At 38.5% G+C, this 26,952-nt stretch overlaps 1 protein-coding gene across 3 annotated transcripts; it reads left to right on the top strand.

The window, feature by feature from the left end:
• Window positions 1-4,522: 4,522 nt before the first annotated feature.
• Window positions 4,523-26,836, top strand: LOC137133765 (carbohydrate sulfotransferase 15-like). 3 transcript variants are annotated; one of them, XM_067517686.1, is made up of 9 exons: window positions 4,523-4,758; window positions 15,177-15,834; window positions 16,691-17,030; window positions 18,808-18,951; window positions 19,905-20,061; window positions 20,244-20,400; window positions 21,359-21,506; window positions 21,676-21,871; window positions 23,750-26,836. In XM_067517686.1, the coding sequence occupies exons 2-8, from the start codon at window positions 15,358-15,360 to the stop codon at window positions 21,864-21,866; spliced, it is 1,614 nt and encodes a 537-aa protein (XP_067373787.1). In that variant the 5' UTR covers window positions 4,523-4,758; window positions 15,177-15,357; the 3' UTR covers window positions 21,867-21,871; window positions 23,750-26,836. The 3 variants fall into 3 exon arrangements, with proteins under 3 accessions (XP_067373787.1, XP_067373781.1, XP_067373773.1); XM_067517680.1 differs by having other exon boundaries at window positions 22,115-26,821; XM_067517672.1 differs by having other exon boundaries at window positions 21,676-26,818.
• Window positions 26,837-26,952: the final 116 nt, after the last annotated feature.

Here is a 26,952-nt window from a genome sequence, read left to right as displayed (position 1 = left end):
CCAGCTGTTTCCTTCAGTCAAACCCTCCTTCGATCCTCAAAGCTAAAACACAAATTACCCAGATGTCAGGAGACTGCGCTGCGCTTGCAAAGGAAGGGGAGGACTCCAAACTCTCCCTTCTGTTTGCCTGCAGTCTGTCATCATTTTAGCTGTCTTATCCCGCTGATAACAACCATAAAGGAGAAAATGTGATGAAATGAAATCCCCAAGTGTTAAAAGAAAGCAGCTTCTCTCTCTTCCTTTCCATAATTAAATCAGAGTTTGTCTACAGCGGTAGTGCGTTCACATTTTCAGAGAAATTCTATATATTGTCCCTTTCAGTCTGGTTTTGCTTTCACTCGTTGATTTATTCTTTCTATGATGAACAATGCGGTTTTCGACAAAGATCCATGTGGATACACGTAAGATTTAAAGCGGCACAAAAATTAGCAGACTAACTGAGCTACAGCAGAGTTAGAGCAGCTTTGATGAAGAGTAAAACTTCAGGCCTAATCTTACTTCAGGGGAAATGTTTGGATAATTTCCCAGTTGGGGTTTTACTCAGGACAGTCCAGATATGGCATCCCAGTGTGTGAGCGATGCCATGGATAAATCTCTGGCAGGCAATACCAATTAAGTTAACCCTGTCCATCAATTTCTTTCTCCTCACAAATCTTTTAACTGCACATATTTTAATTTTTGAGCACAGGCCAGTGCAGACACACTGATGTGATTATAAGACCACTGGCACAGGAGTCAAGCAGTGGATAAAAAAGAAAAGACTTTCCAAGGAAAAGGCTTTATGGTTTAGGAAATGAGCAACAATATGATTTAATCGTGACTATAAATGAGGGGGGATTCCAGATCTTGAATTGACACAGGCCAAACTCACAGGAGTGTGTTTCCCATCAGCACATTTGAAGGAGGATATTATTCTAGTCACTGTAAAGTTACTTCACTGTGTGATCTGTGTGGGTAAGTGACACAGACATTATCACCTAAATTCTCTGGTGAAAATGTTTTTAGTGCTGTAATAATATTGCTGTAATTTGTGCTATATGATAGTTTTCACTGAGGATAGATTCAGAAAAAATGGATACTCAGGAGGAATGTGGGTATTGGAGTGCACTCTAGTCAAAACAATGCAACAACTGTCCTGCAGTAATTGGTGAAACATCCTCTCACTGACAATCTCTGTTTAATATTCTCATCACCCTTCTTCTTCCCAAACACTGCAGCTTTACCAGATGTGTTGTTTCACTGATCTGATGCATCCAAAGGTCAGCTGTGCTAATAACACAGAAGAGGACAGAGGGCTGTTAATTACAGTCCGTCTCAAACTCAAAGACCACGGTGCTGGAAAGAGAGCGTGTCCTTGTCTCTCTCTCACACTCACACACAGCTCCAACAAGATCATTAAAGGACATTATCTTGCAATGGCTGCTGAGGGAACTAATGGCAGTCTAATGAACTCTGTTGCTGCTGTTAGACTTGGAACGGAGATGCAACAGTCTGTCAGCCACTCATATGCTGCAAGGCATAATTTCTCAGTCAAGACAAGACAAGAGACCAAAGCCTCTGTTTACAGATGAAATCCTGTTGTCTCTTAGTAAATAAGCCAAGCTTAGCTGAGATCAGCATCTTTGACTCAGCTAAGGTAACGCTTAGGAGGTGGTGTGTGGAGAACAATGTTACATTCCTTGAAAAATCTCTAAAAACTTTTTACTTTGTGAAATATGTCAACAGAGATGTACCTGTAAGGAATCGATGTTTGCCAATTTGGACATTTAGAAGTTGCAACGTGATATAATCATTTAGCTGGAATGTGTTTAGGTCTGAACATCAAGTCCAGTTTTCATAGTCTCTTAGTTCAGTGCTTGGTCTCTACCAACTGGTGAGAGAAAATATGTCTATTTAGCTGCAAAAAGCTTAGCTTCTTTCCTGTTACTTACTAATGTCAACTGCCACCCCTTTGAATCTAAGCTTCAGGGTGTTTTTGCTATAAAAAAAAAATAAAAACTGCTGCAGCTAAAAATGATGCTGTGGGAGTTTTCAGAGTGTAAACCCTAACAGTGAAGTTCTAGACTGGACAGCAAAACAATGGGCTGAAAGTAAAGTCCAGTGGAGCTGGAAATTCAAGTGATAATTGTTGTGACATTGTTATTATAAAAATAGCAATTAGAGCCACTTATAGAGGAGGGCCTCTGTGAGGCTTATAGCTGAGCTTAATGCAAATATCAGCACATTAACATCCTCACAACTACTCTGAAATAGTGATGTACAGCAGGTACAGGCCTAATGTTTGCTATGTTCATTATCTTTATTTAGTGCATCCTAGTCAGTAATCAGCACTTAAGACAAAGTACAAATAAATCTGACTGAAATCTATTTCAGTAAAACACATGAACATCAAACTCATGGTGGCTGAGGAGGAAAAGTCAAGTGATCATAAAGTGATCATAACGCTTCATCCTGTGGAGAACATGAATGTCCGCACTGAATTTCGCGACAATGAATTTAATAATTAGGCTACTTCCATCTAGACCAAAGGGGTGCGCGCGCAGACCAGTGTCACCATCCTTAGAGTCACAATATCCTTAAATCTGCTGCATTCACACTGATTAAAATCTTGGGGGAATCTTTCTCTTAGACCCCATTCATTCACACAGCTTGTGCATCTCTGTGAGATTTGAATAAGTCGCAATCACTTTAACAGGAATTAACAGCAATTAGGCTTGGAGGCTCATGCATATGGATATGCTCTAAAGGGGAGGTAATTTATTTAAATGGGACTTTATCTTCATAGAGCAGTGTCAGTTTCCCAGGGCAAGCTCTTTCACTTGTCATAAATGAACCATCTCACCTCTTTAAAGCTGCAACCAGTGGGAGCTCCAAAGATGAACACGGTGGCAGCCCTTGACATTTCACTCCGCTTCCCTAATTTTTTTCTGTTTAGTCCCTGCGAGAAACAGATGCCATGAGGGATGGTTAAGGAGTCGGCTCTCGACAGCAGAATTAATTTTCTTCATGTAAAGAGGGGGAAGCGCACAAATGACTTAAGGAGCCTTTATCTTGTGAAATCCTTTCAGTGCACTGAAATTATATCATTTCTTCATGTCACAGCCATTTGTGTGATAAAATCCACCAGTGCAGTTTACTTTTTTCAGCCTACCTCGCTGTTTAATGGTGTCTTTTTTGGATTTAGTAATCTAATGTTGACAATGACACGTCATGCTTTGAATGCTCAATGCTGTTGCAATGGGGTTTAACATTATACTGTAAATAAAAATATTTAAGAGGTAGAAAGCATAAGAAAGCTGTTGGCAAAACAAATATTTTCAAAACAAAATAAATATGACAAAGAGATGAGAACCATGCAAGTTGTGTGAACCAGTTTCGTTTCAATGAGCCTTGTGGTTTTATCATTAGGCCCGGGGAGCTATTGTGCAGGATCCAGACTGACTCCCACTCACACAGGATGAGTCATGACAACTAATGAAGAAAAAAATTCTCCATGCGTTTAAAAGAACATTATGAGTTCAGGGATAGTAACCTGTGGTGTGCACATGCTGCTGTTCCTGTAGCAATTAGAAACTCAGTGTTAGAGCCACAACATTACAATCACCAGGTTTAATAATGTTTTGGCTGGTTGGTGTACAGTATACTGTAGCTATTATATAACCAAGACATGTGCTTCATTCCTTAATATTGTTCAGAAGACCCCTGCATTTGGGAGTCGCCTGAGAACAGTTGTCATAAGAATAAAGAACAATTTACAATAGTCAACAGAACAATAGAACATACAATAAAAGCTGGTAAAAGTTCTTCTATGGCTTCAAAGACACCTGTTCTCCAAACCGCTCAAAGCCATTCAGAGTTTTCCTTCAATACCTTTTCATCTTTGTTTCACAATGCACAGGTGGTGAGGATGAAAACAAAGTTTAAATAACATATGGATAAAATATTACTTCTGGGCTGAAGTGTTTCCATGTGTTCAAAGAGTCTGGTCTGTGCATGGAAATGAAACCCCTGTGATGCAGCTAAGGGGAAATAAAATGAATCATTTAGAGCCCAGGGCCTTTATGTAACCTCATGAGGCCACTGGGGCATTGTGCATCAACAAAAACACAAAACGATACAATAACTGTAACGAGGTTTTTTTAAAAATCAATGACTATGTGTGTTCACACATACAAACACTTTACTTTTTGATAAAGGAAATTAATATGTTGCTTTGGTTCACTTTACTTTCAGTCAAATGCTCTTGAGCATTTCCTTAATTGGCTTAACTTTTAATAATGAACAGAGGTAGGTTCACTGTTTCTGTATTGCTAACCCTCCACAAAGACACATCTTTGGCAGAATGAACCATTTATTTTCTCACCTTAATGTGACAAAACCACAAACCTATGCAATACAAGCATCTCCACATTGATATACAGATAGCTTGCACGGATGGTGCTTCCTGTGCTGCTCCACTGCGCACCTCGCCTCCTCTCCCCTCCTCTCCTGTCCTCTCCTCTCTTCTCTTCTTCACTCTCTGCTGCGCGGAGGGGAGCTCAGTCAGATGGAGAATCCGGAAAATCGCGCAGCTCCGCGACAAAAACCCAGCGGGCGTTTGTCAAAATGAGCAACATTCAAGCTGAAGATAAAGTCTCCGGGCGTGTATTTGACTCCGCGTTTCATGCAGACACCTGTCAGATGGTTTTGGGGTCCTTTACGCGTGGTTACGGTCGTTCGTGAGGGGCTGCGCCAGGAGAAAACCGACTTAACTCCAGTGTGAGTATCTTTTATTCAAAGACAAATTAGTTTTACAAAACTGATTTCTTGTGTAAAATATTCAATCTCTTAATTACGTTTTTATCCAATAGTGTAAAAGTTCACTGTCTTCATGCTTGAACAGTTTTGTGATTTGTAATAAAGTCATCTTCTTATCAGGTTTAATCATCAATGTGAAAGGAAACGTTGCTTTAATCCGAAACTATATAGTCAGACAAACGGATAGCGAGCTTGCAGCAGATTGTGTGCACCAACAACCAAAAACGATTCATTAGGGGAAAAAATACTGCTCGGAGAAAAATAACCAACTTTGCATTGCTTCAAAGTAACATCCTTCAGGTTAAATATTCTCCTTCACCGAACAGCTGCAAACTATCTCAGTGTCACTCTCTGTGGGGTAAAAGGGTCTGAAACCAGAGACTGAACCACAGACAGAACTGTGCCTTGTGAGGCAAAGATAAACTCTTCTAAATATTTGTAGCAGACCTCTTATCTTGTAATTATTATTGTGCTTATTGTAACAACACAAACCAGAGCTTTCTGTGTCAACATTTGGCTGTTTGAGAATTTCTCCCGCTAATTCCTTCCATTATGCATACATAGTTTCTCAAAGTCACTTGTGTTTTCTTCTTCCAGCTCTTTTCTGGGGGTTTGGTTTGTTGTCAGCGGTGAGATCTGTTGATGTGTGAGCTTTCTTTGACATCCAGTTTATTTCCTTCCCCAGTCTAGTTTAATAAATGTACTGTAGCTCGGCTCACAGTGCAGAGAGGAAGTCCTGACAGGTATGTGGGTAACCTTTGGACGAACCTGCCTCTGTGGGCTCGGCTTCTAACTCACTAAACTTGTGTTTTCATTGTTAATTGGAGGGAGAAAGAGGTCGAGTCAAAAGTGAGAAAAGGAGGAGGTACTGTAGTTTGTAAGTTGTTGCACTGCGCTTCAACACACTCCCAGCTCTGCAGTTGGTCTGCTTTGGTGGGCAGGAAGGTTGAAGGTTGCTCCTCAGGTTTGGGGAGTGTCCTCCTGTAAAATATGAGAGTGTGTCCTTTGTACCAAATGGGAAAAAAATGACAAGGAGAAAGATCTTGCTGCTTGGTAACTACTAATGAGACAACACGACAAACCATTCAGTGCCTTCAAAGTTTGTAAGGATGTCGGTTGGGTTGTTGAATAGTTTATAAAGAACAAGACTCTCATACAGGAGACTGAGGTTTAAGTCCTGCGTGAGACAACTGTTACTGTTGGTGCAAGTCACTGGAAATGAGTACCTACTTACATTTACATTTACATTTAGTCATTTAGCAGACGCTTTTATCCAAAGCAACTTACAAGTGAGGTACAAGGCAAGCAAAAATCTAAGTCAAGGAGAAAACATCAAAGCAAGGTCCTATCAGCCTTAACATCACCTCACAGGTGACATGACATGATGTTAGGAAGTAACAATTTTTAAGTCAGACCGCAACATTTTGCTAACTTTGCTGACATCTTTATTTAGTGCCAGTGTCATATTTAATCCAGCGTATTTAAGTGTTTAGAACCAAAAACAAGTGTGCAACTGGCACCATTTTGGTTCCACTGTAAAAAGGGGAGGCCTGCCTCCGTATGTGGCGGCGGTTAATTGATCAGTGTTAGAGGGTAGGTACAAACGACATGTTTTAGCATTAAAGCTGGAGTATTTTTTTCCAAGTTTCGCAACAAATGTCAGAAGCTGCTGAGATGTCAACACACGGCTTCTTCTGGCAGTGTTTGAAAAGGCTTAGGTAATGCTAAAAGAATGAGAGCGAGAGAGAGTTGTACAATATCAGATTGTTTGGACTGAACTCTGGGGGTCCACCACAAATGGAAAAAAAGGATTCTGTAACAAATAACATTAGGAATGTGGGAGGGTTGCGTGATACTAAATCGTTTTGGCAGCAGCTCCGAGCTTTTACTTCAAGTGCTGGTAGTTTTTAGTTTGAGATGGCAACAAGCCTCAGTAATGTACGATTGACTTTGCATTGTTTCTATCATCATTATTAAAGATGATTCAGTGTTGTCGAACTTTTATCTGCATCTTTCACTCCCTTGCTCTGCTTGAGCTGCTCTGCTGATGACTAATATCCTGGATGGATGATGTTTTTCACTGTGTTTCTGCTTTGTTTGTTTTTCTTCTCCATCTGATGGTGTGTTGTTTGGACAACAGATTTTCTGCAGTTGTAGCAGAAAGCTTTCTTCTTCACTGCAATTCATTTTCTCTCCTTTAAGATTGAGCTGCTTGCTTGAATTTGCAGGCATAACATCTTAAAAAGACTGAATTGAATTAAATCTGATGCACTTAAGAAAAATGGCCATACAGAATATGGTAATTTACACAGCAGTATGAATTCCCAGGCCATTATGACTCACATTGTTTTAGAGACCAAGGTTATTCTAGTGAAGTTTAAGGAATCTTTAAGTTTACTATTCATACATTGAAGGATTTTTGTAGGCTTTACGATTTCACCCCCAAATAGTTTCAAATGAACTTGTAAAGGTATTGCAACAAGCCAGAAATAACACTGTAATTAGCTGCGTACGTGCTGAAGCCCTGAATATGATCCCGTCTGAGTCACCAGCCGAGACAAATATTTTCTCAAATGTATAAAAGCATTATAATGTGGGATAAAGCAGCACTCCAAGTGAACCATATAGGCTCAGGATTCATGAGTGATTCGCAAGATATATTTAATATGTTCAATACACATATTTGCAGTCTATCTATGAATGTTTAAACATCTGAATATTTTATATTAGTTACACCATTTAGATGCATATTGGGTGTGTGGATTGCTTGGGTCACATGAGTTAATAATAAAATCCACCGAGTACAATCAAGCTGCTACATGTCACATGTTCGTAAAAGGGATTTACAGATGTGAGTCATAACACACAACCAAAGAAAGCAGTAGTTGACAGGTTCTGTCTTTAAGTGTCATCATATGCAAAAGGCACTTCTCGTCACAACTCGTAAAACTACTAATGTGTCAGGTTCAACAGTTGGCTGCCAACCAAAGCAAAGATCATGTTTTGATCGAAAGCATCAGGCCGGCTTAACTCAGTCAGATATAACTGACTGATTTTACTCTGATTCGTCATTTTTAATGGACAACTTTGGTCATGCTGATGTGATTACTATAGTTTTTTTCTGACAACAACGGAGGTCTATGGCACAGACGAATAAGCTAATCCAGGTTGCAGACTGACAGACACTAGCCATGAGTAGAGACAAGCCATTGGCAGTGTAAATATCTGTATGTGGATTATTAAAAAGCCAAATAATTTAGAAAAAAAAAGAAGTTGTCCTTTAAACAAAAGAATATATGCATGTTGTTTTGCTGCTATTTTTTGTTGCAATTTTGTTGTTTTTTATTTATTATATATTCAACACACTTAATCTGCCTAATCTTGTGCTATGAGAATTTGGACCTAGTTAATGTAAGTTCACTGTTGTCAAATGTTCCTGATGAGATTAATTCACCCCACAATTATGAAATGTAATATTTGGAGATTGCAAGTGGAAGGGTTCTGAGCACATTAAAGGATAATTCCGGTTTATTAGAACTTGGAACGTATTGGCTAAAAGTGTATTTACCCAATTAACTGCTGAGATTTGGAAGCACAACATATGTAGTAAACAACCCAATTGGTCAGATGGTCACCCAGCTGCAAACATCTTCAGATTAGACCAATACATTTAGGAAAAAGAAATGTGAAGGGTTTAATAACTGTGAGCCAAACTGTCTGATACTAACAACCATAAACTTCTGCCGCAGGTGGTGTCCACTATTTAGTTTTATTAGTACAATTATCCAGTTTTCAGGCTGAAGTCTGATTCATTATTGGCCTGCTGCACTTCAGACTTCAGTGTATTGATGCCACTGTGCTTATGTTCATAATCTCAGCAAAACTGTAATAATTTATCTATTAAGTCACGGTGACTGCCGTGATGCTGCCCACCCAGGGTGATCTCAGATCCACCTCCTGCGTTCAGGACTGCCTGCCTCCTCCAACTCACACAGAGAAAGTTTTTCAGAAGTTCTTCACTTGTTAATGTCACGTCAGCTTTAAAGTGCTACCAAAGCAAACAGCCTGCAGCTTATAGGAAAACATACGCATACTCTATACACAGTTTAACTGAGGGCCACATGTGCACTCCAGATGTCAAGGTGGACAGTGGTGACCTGTCTGAACAAGGCAGACAAGAGATTTAACCTTTCTAGTGATTTTCTCAGCATGTGTCTGTTTTGTTAAGACAGTAATATTGCTTTAGCAGCTTCCTTATTTACCACACTAGTCTGTGAAGGCAAACATCATGGGGAGAAAATCCACCAGTTGTCTTCTCTGCGAGGAGAAGAGGAAAGGCAGGACTAGTCCAGCACATTTAGACAGATTAAAGCCCACTTCCTGCGAGGTGTGTGCTCCCAGGGAGATTTGGGATTTCCTGCTAAGTTTACAATGTGACCATGAAAAAACCAAACAAGTCAAATTCTTCTTTCACTGGCTCCTAGTGGGGTTTGTTTTCTGTTCGCCAAATTATTTTGACTTTTGAGACAAAGTTTCGTCATTACTGGAGCTTTGTATGCCATCTATCTTTTCCTCATTTGGTTTCCTCATTGGTAAGAAGGTTGCCTTATTTCCTTTTGTGGCAGTGGTTTCCCGGGTGCCCCACCTCTTTTCAGCACTGGGATACAGCCAAGTCCCAGTCACAGAGTGTACTGTACAAAGTCAGGAAGTGTTTACATAGCTATAAACATGAAGGCATGATTAAAACATGTTTTAAAATACCATGTGTGTCTGCACTGAGTGATTTTCTCTTCTCTTTGACCAATTTTGTTGGTCACAGTGAATGCTTATATGGCATTCTCCACATTTGTACCAGCTTTATTTCATGCTGCACATCTGCATACAACATGGTACATTTTGTCATAGTGTGTAGATGCTGATGTACATTTGCCATTTAGTTGGTATCTGTGCAAAACAGGATAGGTAGAGATTGGCTTCATTTTGCGAAAAGAGAGTGGAGGTAGAATGAGAGGATCCAAGACCGGGAGGCCATGAGTAATGAGTCTTTGTGTGTATGAGTGCATCAAGTGTGCATGAAAGTGTGCAGGACTTTACGCTTCCATAACCTGCACCACAATTTAACAGCCCAAAACAGTGAACAAAATTAAGAAAATGCAGAAAAGCCCTTTTAAAATGTCAAATGCAATTATTCAATTCTTATATACAGTTACCTTGACTTCTTTGTGAAGGAGGTAAGACGAGAGGGAAGCACTGACAAGGAAGACGACTTAGGTGAGCAGTTTGACAGTGGTTATTGTTAATATTTATCAGCAGTGCAAAAGGTGGAATTGCAAATTTGCCGCACTCAACACACACAGCTGTGAAATCTGTGCAGCTGGAGCTAATTAAAAATAATGAGCATCATGGTTTTTCCATGCAACAGTCACATGATGGACCTTTACTGCTGCTCATCTCATCATTAATACAAACGTGTAAAATGTATTTCACTACTGTGTGATTCAGTGGCCTCCACACAGAGAGTAAAAACACCTCAATCACATCATCTGCTCATAGCTCTTCAAATTTGCCTATTCTACATATCCTATGTATATGTGTGCAGTGCATATTAAAGGTGCTGGAGTATGTGTAGATTTTAAAAAACTCAAGGTGAATTCTGCGTACACCGCTTCGATTTCCACAAGGGTTGTGCTTCACAATTAAATGCCCTGACAAGTATTGGATGGGCTGCTGAAATATGCTGCAGATATTGGAGGTCCCTTCAGGATCAGTTCTTTCTTTAGTGAGCCCTTTGACTACATGACTGACAATGTCGACCGGGACAAAAAGTTGTACAGACGTGGATGAATGATGAATGATAATGAATCCTGATATACTCACCCTTACCTCTATTGCCAATGATAACATATTTTTGGTGTGTGTTTTTGCAGCAATTTTTGGATCACTTACTGTGAAATTTAGTACAAGTACACACATGTATAACCTTCAAGGAAGTAATTGTAATAACTGACATTGCAGGAGCTTTTATACAACATCATCAGCAGCTTAAAATCTCTGCATCATGATGTAAAAGTCATGTATTGTATGTAGCCTTTTCATCGTGTGATATTTAAAATGGAGTTTCCATCTGTGACTGTGACAAACAGGTTGAAAATTGTGTTTAAAATTGCAAATGTAAGTTGTTGAATGAATCAAACAAACAGTTCTGAGCATTTGTTAAAATGTGCTTTCATCCCCCACCTGCTGGGAGATTGGTTAGTGCACAGAGCAAACGTTTGATATGGAATAAACCAATCACTAACATGCAGATGCCTTAGTGCCTTGTGCTTGCCTGTTCTTTGTTTAGAGAGATGGGGCAAAGTGATTTGAAGTGTTTACTTTGTTTGCACACGAAAGATTTGGCTGGCGCGTGGAGAGGCAGGAACTCTGATTCTTACTATGTGCATTGTTCTCAAGCAGTAGTAAAGTGTAGCAATAAAATTGCTTCGGCAATATAAGCGACACCAATAGAAGTTTTACTTTATCCAGTTTTATTTCAAAGCCTATGACTCAAGAGCGATAGTTTCTGTTTATGTGTGTGCCAGAAAGATTTGGTAAATTAAAAAAAACAAAAACAAATAAGTAAGAATCAGATACGGAATTACAGGATGACCTGTAAGACTGGAATTTCAACCCATTAAATACAGTCTGAGCTGTTATTTCCAACTGGATATTGTTGTGTGTCTTGGAAATAAATCCAACAGGCCAGTTATGATTTAGTTGCTGTGACAAACCCCACTAGTATTACTAAGAATAGTGATACAGGTTAGACTGTTGTTGAGTTCATCTTACATTTAGAAGCAAATCAGAATATACTCTTGCTGATTAAATGTTGGCTTGTATATGCCTGGACACAAGAGAATTAATGGTGATATTTTTGCCAAGTTTCTAACCTTTCTGTCTGTGGCTGTATCAGTCCAAGATTTCCCATTTGTAGAACAGAATTGAATGGGCAGATTGCCATGGAGTTTAAAGAGCACAACACTGCTCCCACAGGACCGACTTTTTCCATCTTGGACACTGAGCCTTCTTCTTGCTTCATCTACAGGTCGAAATGTCAACCTTGCACAAGATATTCCATGAGCTAATGTGCAGATTTCCGTGGAATTTGTTAAATCGCTTTAGGCTAAATGGGTGAAACCATTTATTTACCGGCTCACAGTGTTTCTCCTAACAAGGTCAGTGAATCGGGAGCAGCTTCTTCCTATATTTCATAGCAATTCATATCAACTCAAGTTATTTTTATAGATGGTAATTGAAGTGTTATTCCTCCTGTTTACACGTAGGGGTGAGTAACATTTTGTCCAATGGAATTTTATGAAATTCGGTACTCAGGTAAATATTGTCTTAGCATGAAGAGTAAGTCTAATGTGAGCTTTTGGTTTTCAGTAGAATGGTCACGCCAACATTTCATTTTGTTCAATATTTCCATTGGCTTCAACTCCAATTTAGGTTTAGTGCAGTTAATAGGCTTTGAACATTGAGAACTTGCTTAGAATCACTATGTTAACATTGTCATTGCAAGCAAGTTTTGCTGATTTGCTGATTTACTTCTTTAGCTCAAAGCTCCTCTCATGACATGTTGGAGTCAACACAGATTTTGGTCTTGCTATAGACATCATAATGCCAGAAAAGTTGGGTCTTCCTCATATCACTGATGCCTGCAAGTCATGTAGAATATTCTTAAAATTGTGTTTTTTAACAGGGAGAGAGAGAAAGACTCCTCAGTCCATCACTGATGTACCATGTGAGCTGCTGGGGACACTATGCCTTGCTAATTCAGATAAAAGGAGTGTGAAGTTTGCACATTTTCAGATAATCTAAATTATTCACAGTGTAAAAAGACCCGACTCATTACTAGCAAAATCACGAGCACGGTCCCATTCTGTCTATGATACCAGATCAGTCTTGACATTTTGTGCACCTGAAACAACAAAGGCATCAAATGCAATGATGAATGCAGGTTTTTCTTGAACAAGCAGGATTTGATGCTGGGGTTTCACCTCTGTCAATCCCACCTGCTGTTTGCTTCCCACTACAGATTGATTTTTAAACCAGAGAGGTCTAAAGGCAGCCTGTTCCAGTTCTAGCCCTGTTTTTCTCACCTCAGCTGCTTTACCCTTGACTCTTACTGTCCTCCTTTTCCCCCATCACATTTCCACATCTCTGTCTATTATCAAGCTTTTGATCCTCTAACCAGACATCAGTCTTTAAGGGGAATAATACATCCATCAAAAATAAATCCATTGTCGAAAATTAAACATTTATTGCATTTGCAAAGGCATTAACAATAAGTGTAATAATAAAAGTATAATAGTTAAACAAGAGACCAGAAAACTGTATTTTTTAATATGATAGTTTTCAAATGCAGGAAGAGCCTTTATACACCATTACAAATAATTCAATCAACACAAAGATATGGGAATGCAAGATTTATATTGACAAGGCCACAATCAGGACTGGTGTTAAAAGCAGCACCACTTGCTAATAACTTAAACTACCAACTACTGTAGCTGTCAGACCTGCTTTATGCTAGTGGTGTCATTGGCATTTTAAAAAGCTCATCTCTCTCAATTGATTTCAACAAATGAGGCCCGTAACACCTCAAGAGGAATCAAAAGTAAGTTCTTTCGAATTTGAGCGTCCTGTGCTGGTGTGCAGATACTGCTGTGCATTCCTGATAAGTCTACAAGGGCTCAGAGCTGTCCCATTATGAAATCTGCAAGGATGTGAGGGCTTTCTTGTGGACTTCTCAAGTCCTTTGTGCGCACATTCAGCAAGTCTGCACTGATGCAACCTTTGCTTGAGTAACTCACAATTTATAACAGCTTTGAGGCATCAATCACGATTGTGATTTTTTTAAAAAGTGGAAATGTAGGATTTAGTATTGCACAAGTAGAACAATAATTGTATAACTGAAAGCAGCATTGATATCCTGACTTTAAATCTGTAAGTATCATTGCTGCATCATTTTTCATAATGTCCCTTGTGTCTTTTATTAGACTGTCTGCCTATCGTTCTCCTTCAATCCGACTGGAGCCGACAATATTACTGTTTTGCATATACTGTACAGAGAATAAAAAATAATTGCCGTCTGTAACATTTTGATGCCACATGGTGTCCCTCATCTTCTAATTAAATCCTACTGTTGTTTCACGCTTATTACACTTCACTGACATCCACAGAGCCCGTGATGTTTCAGTACTTAGACTGTGAATATTTGGCTAAAGTTTTGGCTCTTCTAAGAACAACTCTCACTCAACACAGCCAAAAACATTTGAGAACCTCTTCGGGCATGTATCTAATTCCTAGCATGGACTAATGAATGTGCTCAGTAACAGCTACAGTATGCTACAGGAGAGGTTATGATGGCTACCTGCCAGTCATTTCTGTGGGTGGCTGTGCCATCTGTAAATATTTGCGAGTTGGTTAGAGTGTCTCATTTACTTACTTATTATTGCAACAATTAGATTAATTACATTTATGGAACAAAATCAAGTAATGATAATGATGAAGGGTATTTTTGACTGATCTTGCACCTTTCAATAAAGCAAGTGGGAACATGTTTTCGGGGCTGCACTTAACAGCTCTGTCTTTTGCAGTAAAAGGAAATCTGTGCTCTAAGAAGTTCGGTGGAACTGGTGCAGGATTTCATTTCGTGGTCCAGTGGGATTCTTAAGTCTCTGCAACAAACAAAAGACAAAGAAAAATATTACTAACTGAAGGAGTTTAAAATTAGTGTTTGAGAAATATTTCACTCTTCAATGTCTGGAAAGTCTTAGCACTGCACCCTGGAAATAATAGTGCCTACTTTGTTATTATTCATGCGGCAAGGAAAGAAAACAAAATGTGCTTTTGCCACACTTGGGCCACCTGTATCAATACCTGAGTTCTCTACGTGAAAGAACTTTGATCTTGTGAATTATATTTTCAAGTTAACAAAATAAAGCTCTCAGTGGGCTTTTAGCTCACATAGCATATATTGTGTATTTTTAGTATCAAATTACTAAATAAGTATTATTCTTTCCTTGAAATTCACTTAGGAGATCTTGTCATTGCATGTACTATATAGGCCTCATCATAAAGCTTGGGTTCTTCATCCAAGCAGACCACACACACTCTGCAGCTGACCTCAAACATTTTAGAGGTGACTTGAACTCTAGAGGGGAGTATAGTTTGATTTTTTATGTCCCATAGGAGAATAAAGCTCCGTCAAATACCCTAATATTAAAAATATTTATACCACCCTCTCTTGGCATTTTGGGAAGAGGCTGAAATAATTCAATGTGCTGCCCTCTTGGTGCAAAGAAAAAGCCATAAAAACATGTGTTTGTGATTTACAGAAGGCCCTCTTGAAGACTGGAGAACATGTAAGAAATGAAGACAAACGACGGCCTGCGGATTACAAACTATGACGAACGGACACGTCAGGACACACAACCTCCTGTAGGTGAAGCGTAAACCTTTAAGGGGAATAATTCTTCAGCTCTTCTTTCCAAATGCCTGCTTTGGCTCTCCGTCAGGATGTCAATCTCGGACTGCGAATATGGGAACAACACTCCGAAAAACCACAATTACAGCCTCCACAGCTTGCCCATGGCTGAAAACTATGGGAAAAGGACGATTTTCGATGATAGGCTCTCAAATATGCCTGAACATGTGGATGCCAAATGGGTTCCTCTGTTGTCACTGATTAACCTTCGGAGCATCTCTAAAGTCAAACTGGTTAGTTTACTGCTGTGCATTACTGTGACCTTTCTCATCACAGCCTCCTACATCCTGACATGGGACAAAAAAGGCCTTTTGCTTACCCCCTTACCCTATCAGCTAAGACCTATGGGTGTCCCAACGAGCGCAACAGAAGCGGCGGCAGCAGCTCAAGTTTCTTCTGAAAGGAATTTAATAAACATGAAACGGCTGGTGAAGATCATCAGCTCTAAACTGGAATACACACCCAGGAAGGTGCCTGATGAAAAGGACATCACTGACAGTGACTCTCATGTAAGTCTATTTTTGCTGTTTTCGTTGTACTTTACCTGACAGTGATAAAAATGCGTCGACAAAAGGTTATTGGGTCTACACTGCAACACGTTAATAAGTGAAGGAAACTCACAAATAAATGTGGTACCTTACAATCAACCTTGTACTAAATACCTGTTCAGTAAAGCTCATAATGACCAGTGTTGACTGAATCTGTCAGAGGTGTTGATTCAGTGTAACATTATTAGAGACAAAGTTTGTTGAGTTGTGATAGTGTTGCTATAATGACTAATGTTACTGTATCGTAATTCTCCTGTATTTAGGTAATGTTCTCATGAAAGGCTTTTTACGTCAAGCTGCAGTGTTTGTTGCCAAGCCATCAGCAATTCTGGCTGGAAATAATAATTACTGAGGTGGCAACACAAGTGAGTCATGAAGTTCAGGTGTAGTGGGACAATATGTGTCTGTGTCATAGATATGAGTATCTAGTTGTGTTTTTAAACAATGTAATGCAGTTACAATAACAGTCTTACAAAGACACAAACACGTGATTTAGCATTAGTAGTAACAGTGCGATGTAATGTGGGACTCTATGGATGTTTTGATCCTTACTGTACTCATTCTGGGATGCAGTGTGACTGATATGACGTAAAGATGAGGAGAGTTCCTGCTTTGAGAAATTGGAGCTACAGTATATTTTTCACCCATAGATACTTAAAAATAGTCCATCAGGATGAGTTCCTATAAACACTACAGGGATTAAGCTTCACAAGTTACCTCTAAAAGGTAGTTTATTAAAAGTAAACACGATCTTATCCACTTGCTGCATTTTTAAAAATGTGTTTCAGGTTAATTTGGTTGTGTTTCCCCTCTGCAGTTGTTCTCTGTTATTCCTCGCCAATTCCTGCCCGGTGTCAAGAGCCCTTGCTGGTATGAAAAGTTCTCCAGTAAGCTCAGCACTGATCCATACAGGAGGAACCTCTTTACTTTGCGCTCGAAGAGCTTCAAAAATGTGTGTGACCAACTCAGGGCCAACTTTCACAAGCACTTATACCACAGAGACGGCAGGGAGTTGCGCCTGCGCTGCTTGCCGTATTTCTACATTATCGGTCAACCAAAGTGTGGCACAACGGACTTGTTTCACAGACTGCTGTTGCATCCAGAGGTCAAGTTCAACACCATGAAGGAGCCTCACTGGTGGACCAGGAAGCGCTTTGGTAATTCATAGGGACAAGGATGGTATTTTCAAATGTTTGTGATACTGGTGGCTTAATTGTGGCAGCCAAGGTGATTGGTTAAGATATATTGGCTGGTAATGAAAAGAAGTTGAGAACTACTGTATATGAAAAACTAATTTGAGCCTTTAGCCAAGGAGCACTCAGGCAGTCACTACCATGGCAAGCCCCATAAAACTACAGCTTCTTGTTTTCCCTCTTTAGCCTTTGTATGAGATGCAATGGTATATGTTTACTAGTGAGCTCTAGCTGCAAGTTGCACAATAATGACAAACACTACCTCTGATATTTTCAGCATGGAATGAATCAAAAAGTTGTTCATGTGCTGGAAGCACTCATTAGTAAGATTTAGTTGCTATGGCTGGCAGCTGCTGGAAGACTTAGTGCACTCCATGCAACAAAAATGGTAGTTTAAGCTGGCAGAGCGAAACAAGAGATTCAAGGCAGGGAAAGAAGGTACAGTTCACACACAGCCAGGTCACAAAACAACAGGAAACAGAATTGCTGGAGAGTCACACCTGTGCACAATCTGGCAGCAAGTGTGTAGAGGCTGAGGGCTGATTGCACTGAATAAGCTGCAGGTGAGTGGGAGGGAGGAGTGCAGCAGGACAGGCAGTAATGGAGGGAAAAATAGAACAGAGGAATTGGCAGGAGCAGGAGCTGTGTGTGGGTGTGTGTGTGTGTGTGTGTGTGTGTGTGTGTGTGTGTGTGTGTGTGTACTTGAGACAGGGCTGAGGGCAGAGAAAACAGGCCAGCTGAGACAGGGAGAGAAAGACAGAATGACCAAAACTCAAAACAACAGAGACTAAGACCAAGACGTGTTCCCAAAATTGTGGAACTGTTGAATGAACTGAATATAATTAGTTGATAATATATTTTGTAAAACACAATAAAGCTTTTAGTAGTGTGGTGGATCCACCTATTATTTGTATAAGGTCAAGAAAGCTTCAGTCAGTTGGTAAAACCCCAATTTACTTTATCAATCTTCTAATAACACACAGAATCAAGGATAGAATGTGTCTTCATAGTAGGCGGAAATGACAACAATGCACAGATTTAATTTCTCTACAATCTTCCAACTTGTAAACCAAGTTAATCATTTAAACTCACTTTGTCTTGTTTTCCCTCAGACTCAATTAATTATTGAGCTTATATTTCATTTTGTTCCCTTGTTATGATTGACGATGGGCTTGAATGACCTTTGCTGCAACCCTTGCTTAACTCTGGCTCCATTCTGGGGAGCTGCCGTGACATTCATGTTTATCACTAAAGATATTATGCAATTAACATGCCTGATTACAAACTGAGTGAGAATGTATTACATATATAACTATGAATTTTATTTAGCAGTACAAAAGCATGGAGAATTATAAATAAATATTAAATAATTTTCTTTTCAACAAGCTCAATTAAGTTCAATGTATGTTATTACCAAATAAAATGCTTCATTAAGTCTCTTAAGTCCCATGAAGGTTTGTACTGTTACTGCCTGCAGGAAGTGCTTTGTGGTAACAGTATAAATGTAACACAATGTATAAATACATAAATTGTACATACATATATTATATTGTGTGACTAATGTGCAATAGTGCTTTGGAACATTTTTCATGCACAGGTAGACTGTTTATACCTCAGTTACCAAAGCATTTTTTTATAAATTTGTTCCGCTTCATTCAAAGCTCATGCAATCCAGTAAATTAATTTTGGGGGGAATAAATGAAAGTAAACAAATGTAATTTTGTTTTACCTCTGGGTGCAGGTTATATTCGTTTCAAAGATGGCTTCCAGGAAATTTTTCCAGTGGAAGATTACCTGGATCTGTTTGACTTGGCAGCTCACAACATCCAAAAAGGAATAAGTGGAAATTCATCTGGAGAGCACAACACACTCCAGCTCGTAACAGGTGAACACGTGAAAATGTTTTTGTGTTTGTGTGGGTATGATGTGGTATTGTTAGTGTCCATTGTGCATCAGAGTGTCTCCCCCTTTTTTAGTTTTTATCTGGTATTTTCTTGGAACTTTGGCACTACAGTACCAAACAACTGGATCCTCACCATGATTCAGATTACATGTGTCTTTTGTGCCCTAATCCTTTATTGTGAGGCTTTGCTCTTTTTCTGTGGGTTTCCCACAAAGGAGTCTGACTTCAGAAACACTACTCATGTTCCTGTGAAGCGCCAGAGGGAAATAGCACTCACATTATTCTAGTTATTCAGTGCTCTAACAGCATAATGTCTTTAGATGTATACACAGAAACTCTTAAGCCTCTGGGTGCCTTTTTACATCTGTGATTTAAATGTGGTTGGTTGTCATCACTAATAAACATGGGGATAAAGAACTTACACTACTTAAATGGAGCAAAGTACTGTAGAATTGATCTTTTGATCAGTGATCTTTGAAGAACGACTTCACCAATTTTCAACTTGCTCTCTATGGCTTTAGTTTAGGGTGTAAATGTACTTTAATGCTTTTGAACTTCCCTCTGACTTCACTATGTTAAAACATTTCTTCAATTCTGGAACCCTTTAATTTTAGCTTGATCTAAGCTTAGATCAGTTTAGCTTGGTCTTTCTAAAGTATTTTTTCTGTACAAATAGGCAATCAGGGAGGTTAAACTTAAATGGCTTTTGCCTGCTGAAGTGGAAACTATTTGTTGCATAATAATGTGGCATGCTAATAAATTACTCAATTTACTTTTAAATCTAAAAAAGTTCAAATTGTACTGTTCAAGCACAGATTAGTGAGACATAATGTTCTCAGACATCCCTTGAAAATTTTAACATGAACTTGTGTTCAGCTTCACCTGAAATACTTTAAAAGACAGAAGTGATGCTTAGATGCCTAATGTCTTCACAGGTGAAGCCAGTGCTTCTACTATGTGGGACAACCAAGTCTGGAGCTACCTCCACCAAGGCAAGGAGGAGGCAGAGCCCTCATTCCTGGCCCAGGACTTCATCCACGCAGTCCAGCCCAGTGCAAAGATCCTAATTATGCTTAGAGATCCAGTAGAAAGGTACTGCAGCTACACATCTGGATGTATAGAAACAGATGGACCCATTTCTAAAAGTTTGGTTGCTTTAGTGGGTTTTAGTCTTCTTATTATTGTAGAAAACATATGTTTTGGATCAAAGCTAATGTGGTACATCCAGCAAATGTCACTTCATAGTTCCAACTGGCTTACCACTCTGTTCCCAGGCTTTACTCCGATTACCTGTACTTTAAGATGGCCAACAAGTCAGCAGAGGACTTTCATCAGAAGGTCATCGAGTCTGTTCAGTTGTTTCAGTCCTGCCTGTCTGAGAGATCACTTCGTTCCTGTGTCTACAACACCAGCCTCTCCAATACCATGCCGGTCAGCCAAAAGAATGTTCCTGCTTTTAACTGTCTGAATATTAGTTTACATCAGAATTGGTACAGTTAATACTCGTCCTAAAGACCAGTTTCTGGTTAGAGAATTTCACACTGTCTTGAGGAGATGTAGTAAAGAGATGTGACTACACTGAAGTGATTCAGTGCAGGGACCAACTTGCTGCCTCAGTATTCATTTCGCTGTGCATAAACAAGCTGAGTTATGAGCTTCTAATCACAACATGTAGATCACAACACTATTACATTCGAGTGAAAGCAGCTGTCCACTTGGCCTGAAAACACTGGGACAGGAACTGACTAAAAGTGAAATCCAACAAGCAAATGTGTGTTTGATAACATGAAGATGCCGGTCTACAAAATCAGCTTCTAAGTAAAGATACTAGTTCCAGTGTCCACATCTTGTTTTGGGGTGCCCTCTTGAGGACTCATTCTGTCTTTGCATCTGGATTAAATACTAAATATGTCTGACTCTTTTATCATTGAAACAACAGGAATTACACATTTATTTCACAAAGGACTCAGACACTGGAGTCCATAAATTATCATAATCATTATAAATGTTGTTCTCACTGACACTGCTCATGTCCATCCTCTCTCCTGTCTGTTTTAACTTGTCACTGGTCATACTTTAAGCTTGCAGACAGTTTTGGTTTTGAAGTTGCCACTGCAATGCTTTGAAGCAAAGATTGAGTGCAGTGTTATTGTTAGCCACTTTAGACCCATTTAATGGTATTGTGTTGTTTTTTAAAAGGATTTTAAACATCCTATGATGCATCATTATATTATTTTGTCGGACATTTGTATCTTTCTTTCTTTTGTTTAGGAGCCTTTGATCTTATAACATGACTATCCAATGAATTGTACTGTGATCTTGTTCAGCTTTACTATTGCCAACGGAGACCTATTTTATGATGTTGACTTATTTCAATTTCTCCTCACAGGTGAGGCTGAATTTGGGAATGTACAGCGTTTTTTTGTTGGACTGGCTGACAGTTTTCCAAAGGGATCAAATTCTAGTTCTTCGACTAGAGGACTATGCAGCTAACCTTAAAGTGACGATAAAGAAAGTATTTGATTTTCTGAGTGTAGGTACGTATCCAAAAAGTTACTGAAACATCTGTCAGTGTGGCATGTGTTTTGTACATTACAAATCTTTTTTTTTTTAAATCATAAAACAAACAAACAATCAAAAAGCCCTAATAGTTTGTGGTTGTGTGTTCATCTGCTTTTTTCTACTTGTGACCCATTTTCCCTGCAGGTCCTCTGTTAGAGCAAGTGGAGGCAGCACTGACCAAACGTCCAATGTCTAACACCCGGCGGGCGGCGGATAGGAACCTGGGTCCTATGCTTCCTGCCACCAGAAGCCTCCTCAGGGAATTTCACCAGCCCTTCAACCATAAACTGGCCAGTGTACTGGACAACAGCGCCTTCCTCTGGAGTAACACCTGAAGGACGTGAGCATGGACAAAATGTCAATGAATGTGAATAAACAACCAGAGAAGGAAATCAACGATAATAAAATTAAGTGGGAGTAGGCAGGCACAGGTTTATACTTGTATATGGAATTATGTGAAACCCTGAATAAGTGGATTGGTTTTATTTGTGATATTTATTTGCTTTTTAAATGTGAGCGACTTATAAAGTCAAGAAAATATTATAATACACTGATTTTGTGTTTCATTTTGTTGCTTTCACAGTGTTGGAAGGCCACGGTTCTGAGTTAAAAGGCCACAAAATGCACAGTTACAATTCACACAATTTGAAAGCTGAGATCTTTCAACACCCTCCAACTTAAACCCTTTCACAGAGGAAAGTCATGGAAAGATGGTTTGGATTCACAAGTAGTACTCAAATGATTTAGCAAAAATGTCAAATATGCTCCAGTTCTAGTTTGTCAAATGTAGGAGTTTGTTGCTATTCTCTGCCATTTTACATAGAATATCTTAGTGTGTGACTAAATCTACTGGTTCTGGGGTAAGATTTATGGATGATTATTGATATAAATACCCTGCAGTGTGCTGCTGGTTGTCAGCTGAAGTCTGATTGGGGTCTGATTATTTTATTCAGGGGAAATTTTATTTAGGGAAAATCAAAAAGATTGTAAACAGTTGAAACATAGCAGAGTGGATTAGGTTCATTTGTGTTTGTGGGACAGAAAAATTTTCATTTTCAATAAATAATCACAAGGTGGCACTAAAATTCAGATGTGAAGTCCAGTATCTCAGCATCCAAACAATATTGGATAATTTATTTGATATCCACAGTGTTTTTTTACAGGCTAAAATACAGATCAAAGTGTACCTTCATTTGCCAATTTACAAACTGTGTTTCTTTCCTTTAAATTTAAGTAAATTGTTGGAAACATGTCATGAAGTACATCTTCAGGCTGTTCATTCAGTTAATAACAAAACCTAAAACTGCTGCATGGAACATTAAACAACCCAAATGCTATTACCAAAGAAAAAGGATGAAATTCAGGGAGGGGTGGATGTTTAATTGTACAGCAGGCAGTCAGCCCATTTGAACCGAGTCTTCCAGATGATCCGACTCCACCCTCCATGCGCTACAATAAACCCCACAATCATTTTTTTTCCTGCTAATCATAATAATTATATCCCATAAACACAGAAATGAACTCCAGAGAGTGCAATGCAAAGTCTTCACAATCACATACATCCAAATACAGTAGGGACACGTAGACACTAATGAAATTCCTCAGAAGTCCTGTGATGAATTCAGATTTAATAAAACCATTTTAAGTTACTCTGTTGCCTGTCATTGTTGGCACGCTTCTATCCTTCCCATTTAATTTAAATGAAATTTTTTGAAATACTATCAGACCTTTCCTGATTTAAACTGATACTCCACAGATACCGTATGAGTTACTTCTCACTCAGTATTATTGGAGAAAATGATTCACCTTAGCTATTCCCTTATTGATGGGGTGACCACCCACTGTACATTCAATGCCTTTGAGATTACAGTTGATATTTTTCTTCCACTGTACATAAATCAACACTCAGAGATTAAGGATCTTCTAGCATGTTAGCAACAGAGTCTAAACAGAGTCTAAATTTATTTTTTCAATGTGATATTGATGGCAATCCTCCTTCCTTGGACTTTCAAATGTGGAAGAAACCGATAAGCAGTCGGTTTATTCTATTTGTCATAGACATAAAATGTTATATTTGTAATTGTATAAGACACTGAGCACAGTGTGTGTGACTGTGTGTGTGTGTGTGTGTGTGTGTGTGTGTGTTCACTGGGTAATGAAGAGAAGAGTCAACTGAGCACCCCTGCTTCTTTCTTACATCATCCCTCTTTACACCCAGTTTCACAGTTTCAACATTCACACCTGGGAATTGACAAGAAGCACAGCCATCACGTCGTCTCCTGTCCAATGTGCAGCTTCTCCACAGCAGTCTGATGTACGCTGCTTTGCTAAAGAACACAGTGAAGTTATTTTTGTCATTTCTACTGAGCAACAAACAAATTAAATACATTTTTATTAAACATGAAATTATGATGCCAGTGTTCTTTGATTCAAGTGCTGCAGTTTAGCTCAGTTATGTTATAAGAATATTGTTTTTTTTTATCAGTTGCTGTTAGAAATGCATAGGAAATACAATTATTTAGGTACTTTGATGAAATGAAACACTAAAATCATAAACTGCCTTCACGATACAGACTCCAGGTGTTTTTTTATTTTCATTTTATTTAAAATAAGGATCTCATAATAATGACCTAAAGTGAGGAAATATCCGAGCTTTGTTTGCATCTAGTGAGTTCATCTTATAATATGGTGCTTTTTGGATTTGTTTTCTTTGAACTAATTTACCAAATCTTAGCTTGTAGTTAAGTGATGTTTATCCTTCATTTGTTTTTGATTTTCTCTCAATTTTCTCACAATTTGTCCGCCTGAACACAACGTCTACTTAACATCTCTGATACACGAGTCTTGGCAAACGATTTTTTTTAGCAGTTGTAATGGTCTGAAAAAAGAAAAGTGGTTCATTATTTTTAGCTTTTACAGTGTTTGCTCATTCACAAATTTGTTCTGCCTAAAATATATCCTGGTTACTTTGTTTGCCACTTCTCTACAGCCCATCTGGAACAAACAGAGCTAAATTTGGACTGTTCGAAGGTTTTGAGTATCTTTGAAATGCCTAATTAGTAAATACATTAAATAAAAATTCATTATCATAGATTTGCAGCCCCAGAAGATGTGCTCTGGAGGAGGTACAGAGGCATAGAGAGAAAATTTACAGTTTTTTTGGGTGAAAGTGTTTGTTTCCAAAAAGTCCAACTTTATAATCTTTGTGGTCAGGTTTAACTTTATACTTGTAGACAATACTACACTTCTCAACAAACCCCAGCAAATCTGCTCTATCTGTATGAACATACAGGCAGTAGAAACATATTATGCTGCTGTTCATTTAACTTTAGCACTTTATTTTAGTATAATTTTTGCATGCGTACAATTTCTTCTTCACTATAACTCGTAAATACAGTTTCAGGAGTCCCTGTAAATTGTTGTTGTTGTGTTGACGCAGAATTAAAACTCTGGTGACGTTGGTAATGCTAATATTAAAGCAGGAAGTGACTAAAAAAAATAAATACAAGTAAGGAAACCATGATCACTTTGTGCACAAAAAAAATAAAAAACATGGTTTGAAGCAAGCACGTCTACAATTTTTTTGACGTCAGCTGTATTAAAAGCAGCAAATTCCACACATCAAGCACTAAGATTCAGATGTTCCTCAGCCCAATTAATCTATTTATACAAAGATTCATATCTTCACTCATCAGAGTGGCGATATAAAGCCACACTGGGTTCTGAATCATTGTCATAATTGTCACATATTTACATCACATATTTTAAGATCATATGGTGTTTTTGTTATTAGGTTGATGATTATAATTCTTATCAAAGGCCCTCTGTCATTTTTCAGATACCACTTGAGTTATTTTTCATTTAATCGAAATGAGTAATAAAAGTTAGTACAAGGTTGTCGTTGAGTAACATTTTGTCATTTTCCAAGTTGGTATTTGTCACATCAAGATCAACATCAACAAAGTCAGCATCAGCATATGAATAGATGATTTTCTAAGGCAGAGTTTTTATTCATGTGCTATTGATTGACCCAAGAGGCTCCCTTGATAAAACAAATACAGCTGGTGTTGAATTGAACAAGCAGTCACCTGCTATTGACCAGTCATTACAAATTAATAATGTCAGGAGGATGACATGTTACTGGAGATCTAAAAGTTACCAAGCACACTGAATCCAACTGAGTTTCAGGTGGTTGCCAACAAATTGGTTCACTGCACATATTTCACTTATGATGGCAGAGTGTAGCCCTTAAAAGCAAGACTTCTGAATATAAATATCATAGAGCCTCAATGAAAAGCGGGATTACAAAATATAGACAGTGTTAAATAAGACACTTAAAGGGAAACTAAAAGGCTAAACTGTATTTTTACTATTTTCCACCCAGTGTAAATGAGTTAGATTTAAATGCAGCTGTGAATCAGGCTCAGACAAATGAAAACGTAAACCCCATTTTTGCTTTAATTTACACAGGAATGAACACAAACATCCATCCCTCTGTTGAAGCAGCCTTGTGCTGCAGAGGCATATGTCCTGACTCTGAGTGTGGATTTGTTTCCACTTGACCACCCATCAGCAACAACAACAGTCCGCTGCATCTAAAGGCGGCATGTCTCGTTTTACGCTTGCAGAGACACAGTAGAAGAATGATAGAGACAAATCTCTGCGTACTACTGGGCCTGAGCAGAGGCAATCTGTCATGGTTGAACTGTGCTATGACTTCAATGTCTTCCATTTCAATGAGATAAGCTCATCCTGCTATCACATTTGATTGCACGAGTCCACACATTCAGGTCTTTTCACTTTTACCATTCCAACAAACAAACATTCCAAAAATTGAACAAAAGCAGAAACAGGAACAATGTGCCCTAAAGTTCTTCATCCTTATACTTTAGCACATGTTTCAGCATAATATTTTGATTGAATAAGATACCACCTAAAACCTTTACGAACCAATCTATAAATGTATAACTCAAAACAAAAAGCACATTTTTGTGTAATTTGGAAAACATTGGCATTCAAGTAAATATCTTGCACCAAGGTATTCTATACTTGCCTTAATGTATTGTGTTTTTACTGAGCAAAATGTTTAAATCCAGGTTAGATCTTTAGTTCTGTACCAAATAAGTTTGTTATAAATATTGTATTAAAATTTGCCAATTACTTGGTATCTTCAGTAACTCTATTAGTTCTCATATGCAACTAAGGTATTGGTTCTCAGGGACCAATTTCTTTGAATTTGCCTGTGCTTGAAATTCTCCATGTGTGTTTTTGTATTTAAATAATTAGTTAGGTCTAGAAAAAATGTTTAGTTTTGTAAAATAAATCTTGAAACTGAATTATTATTTTAATATGTTGATGTTACAAACTACATACATACATACATACATACAGGTATGCTTCTGTATGACATTGTGCCAATTT

Source organism: Channa argus, chromosome 1 (assembly GCF_033026475.1).
Source record: "Channa argus isolate prfri chromosome 1, Channa argus male v1.0, whole genome shotgun sequence".
In the NCBI taxonomy this organism is placed as follows: Eukaryota; Metazoa; Chordata; class Actinopteri; order Anabantiformes; family Channidae; genus Channa; species Channa argus.
This window is presented reverse-complemented; position numbering and strand designations above follow the sequence as displayed.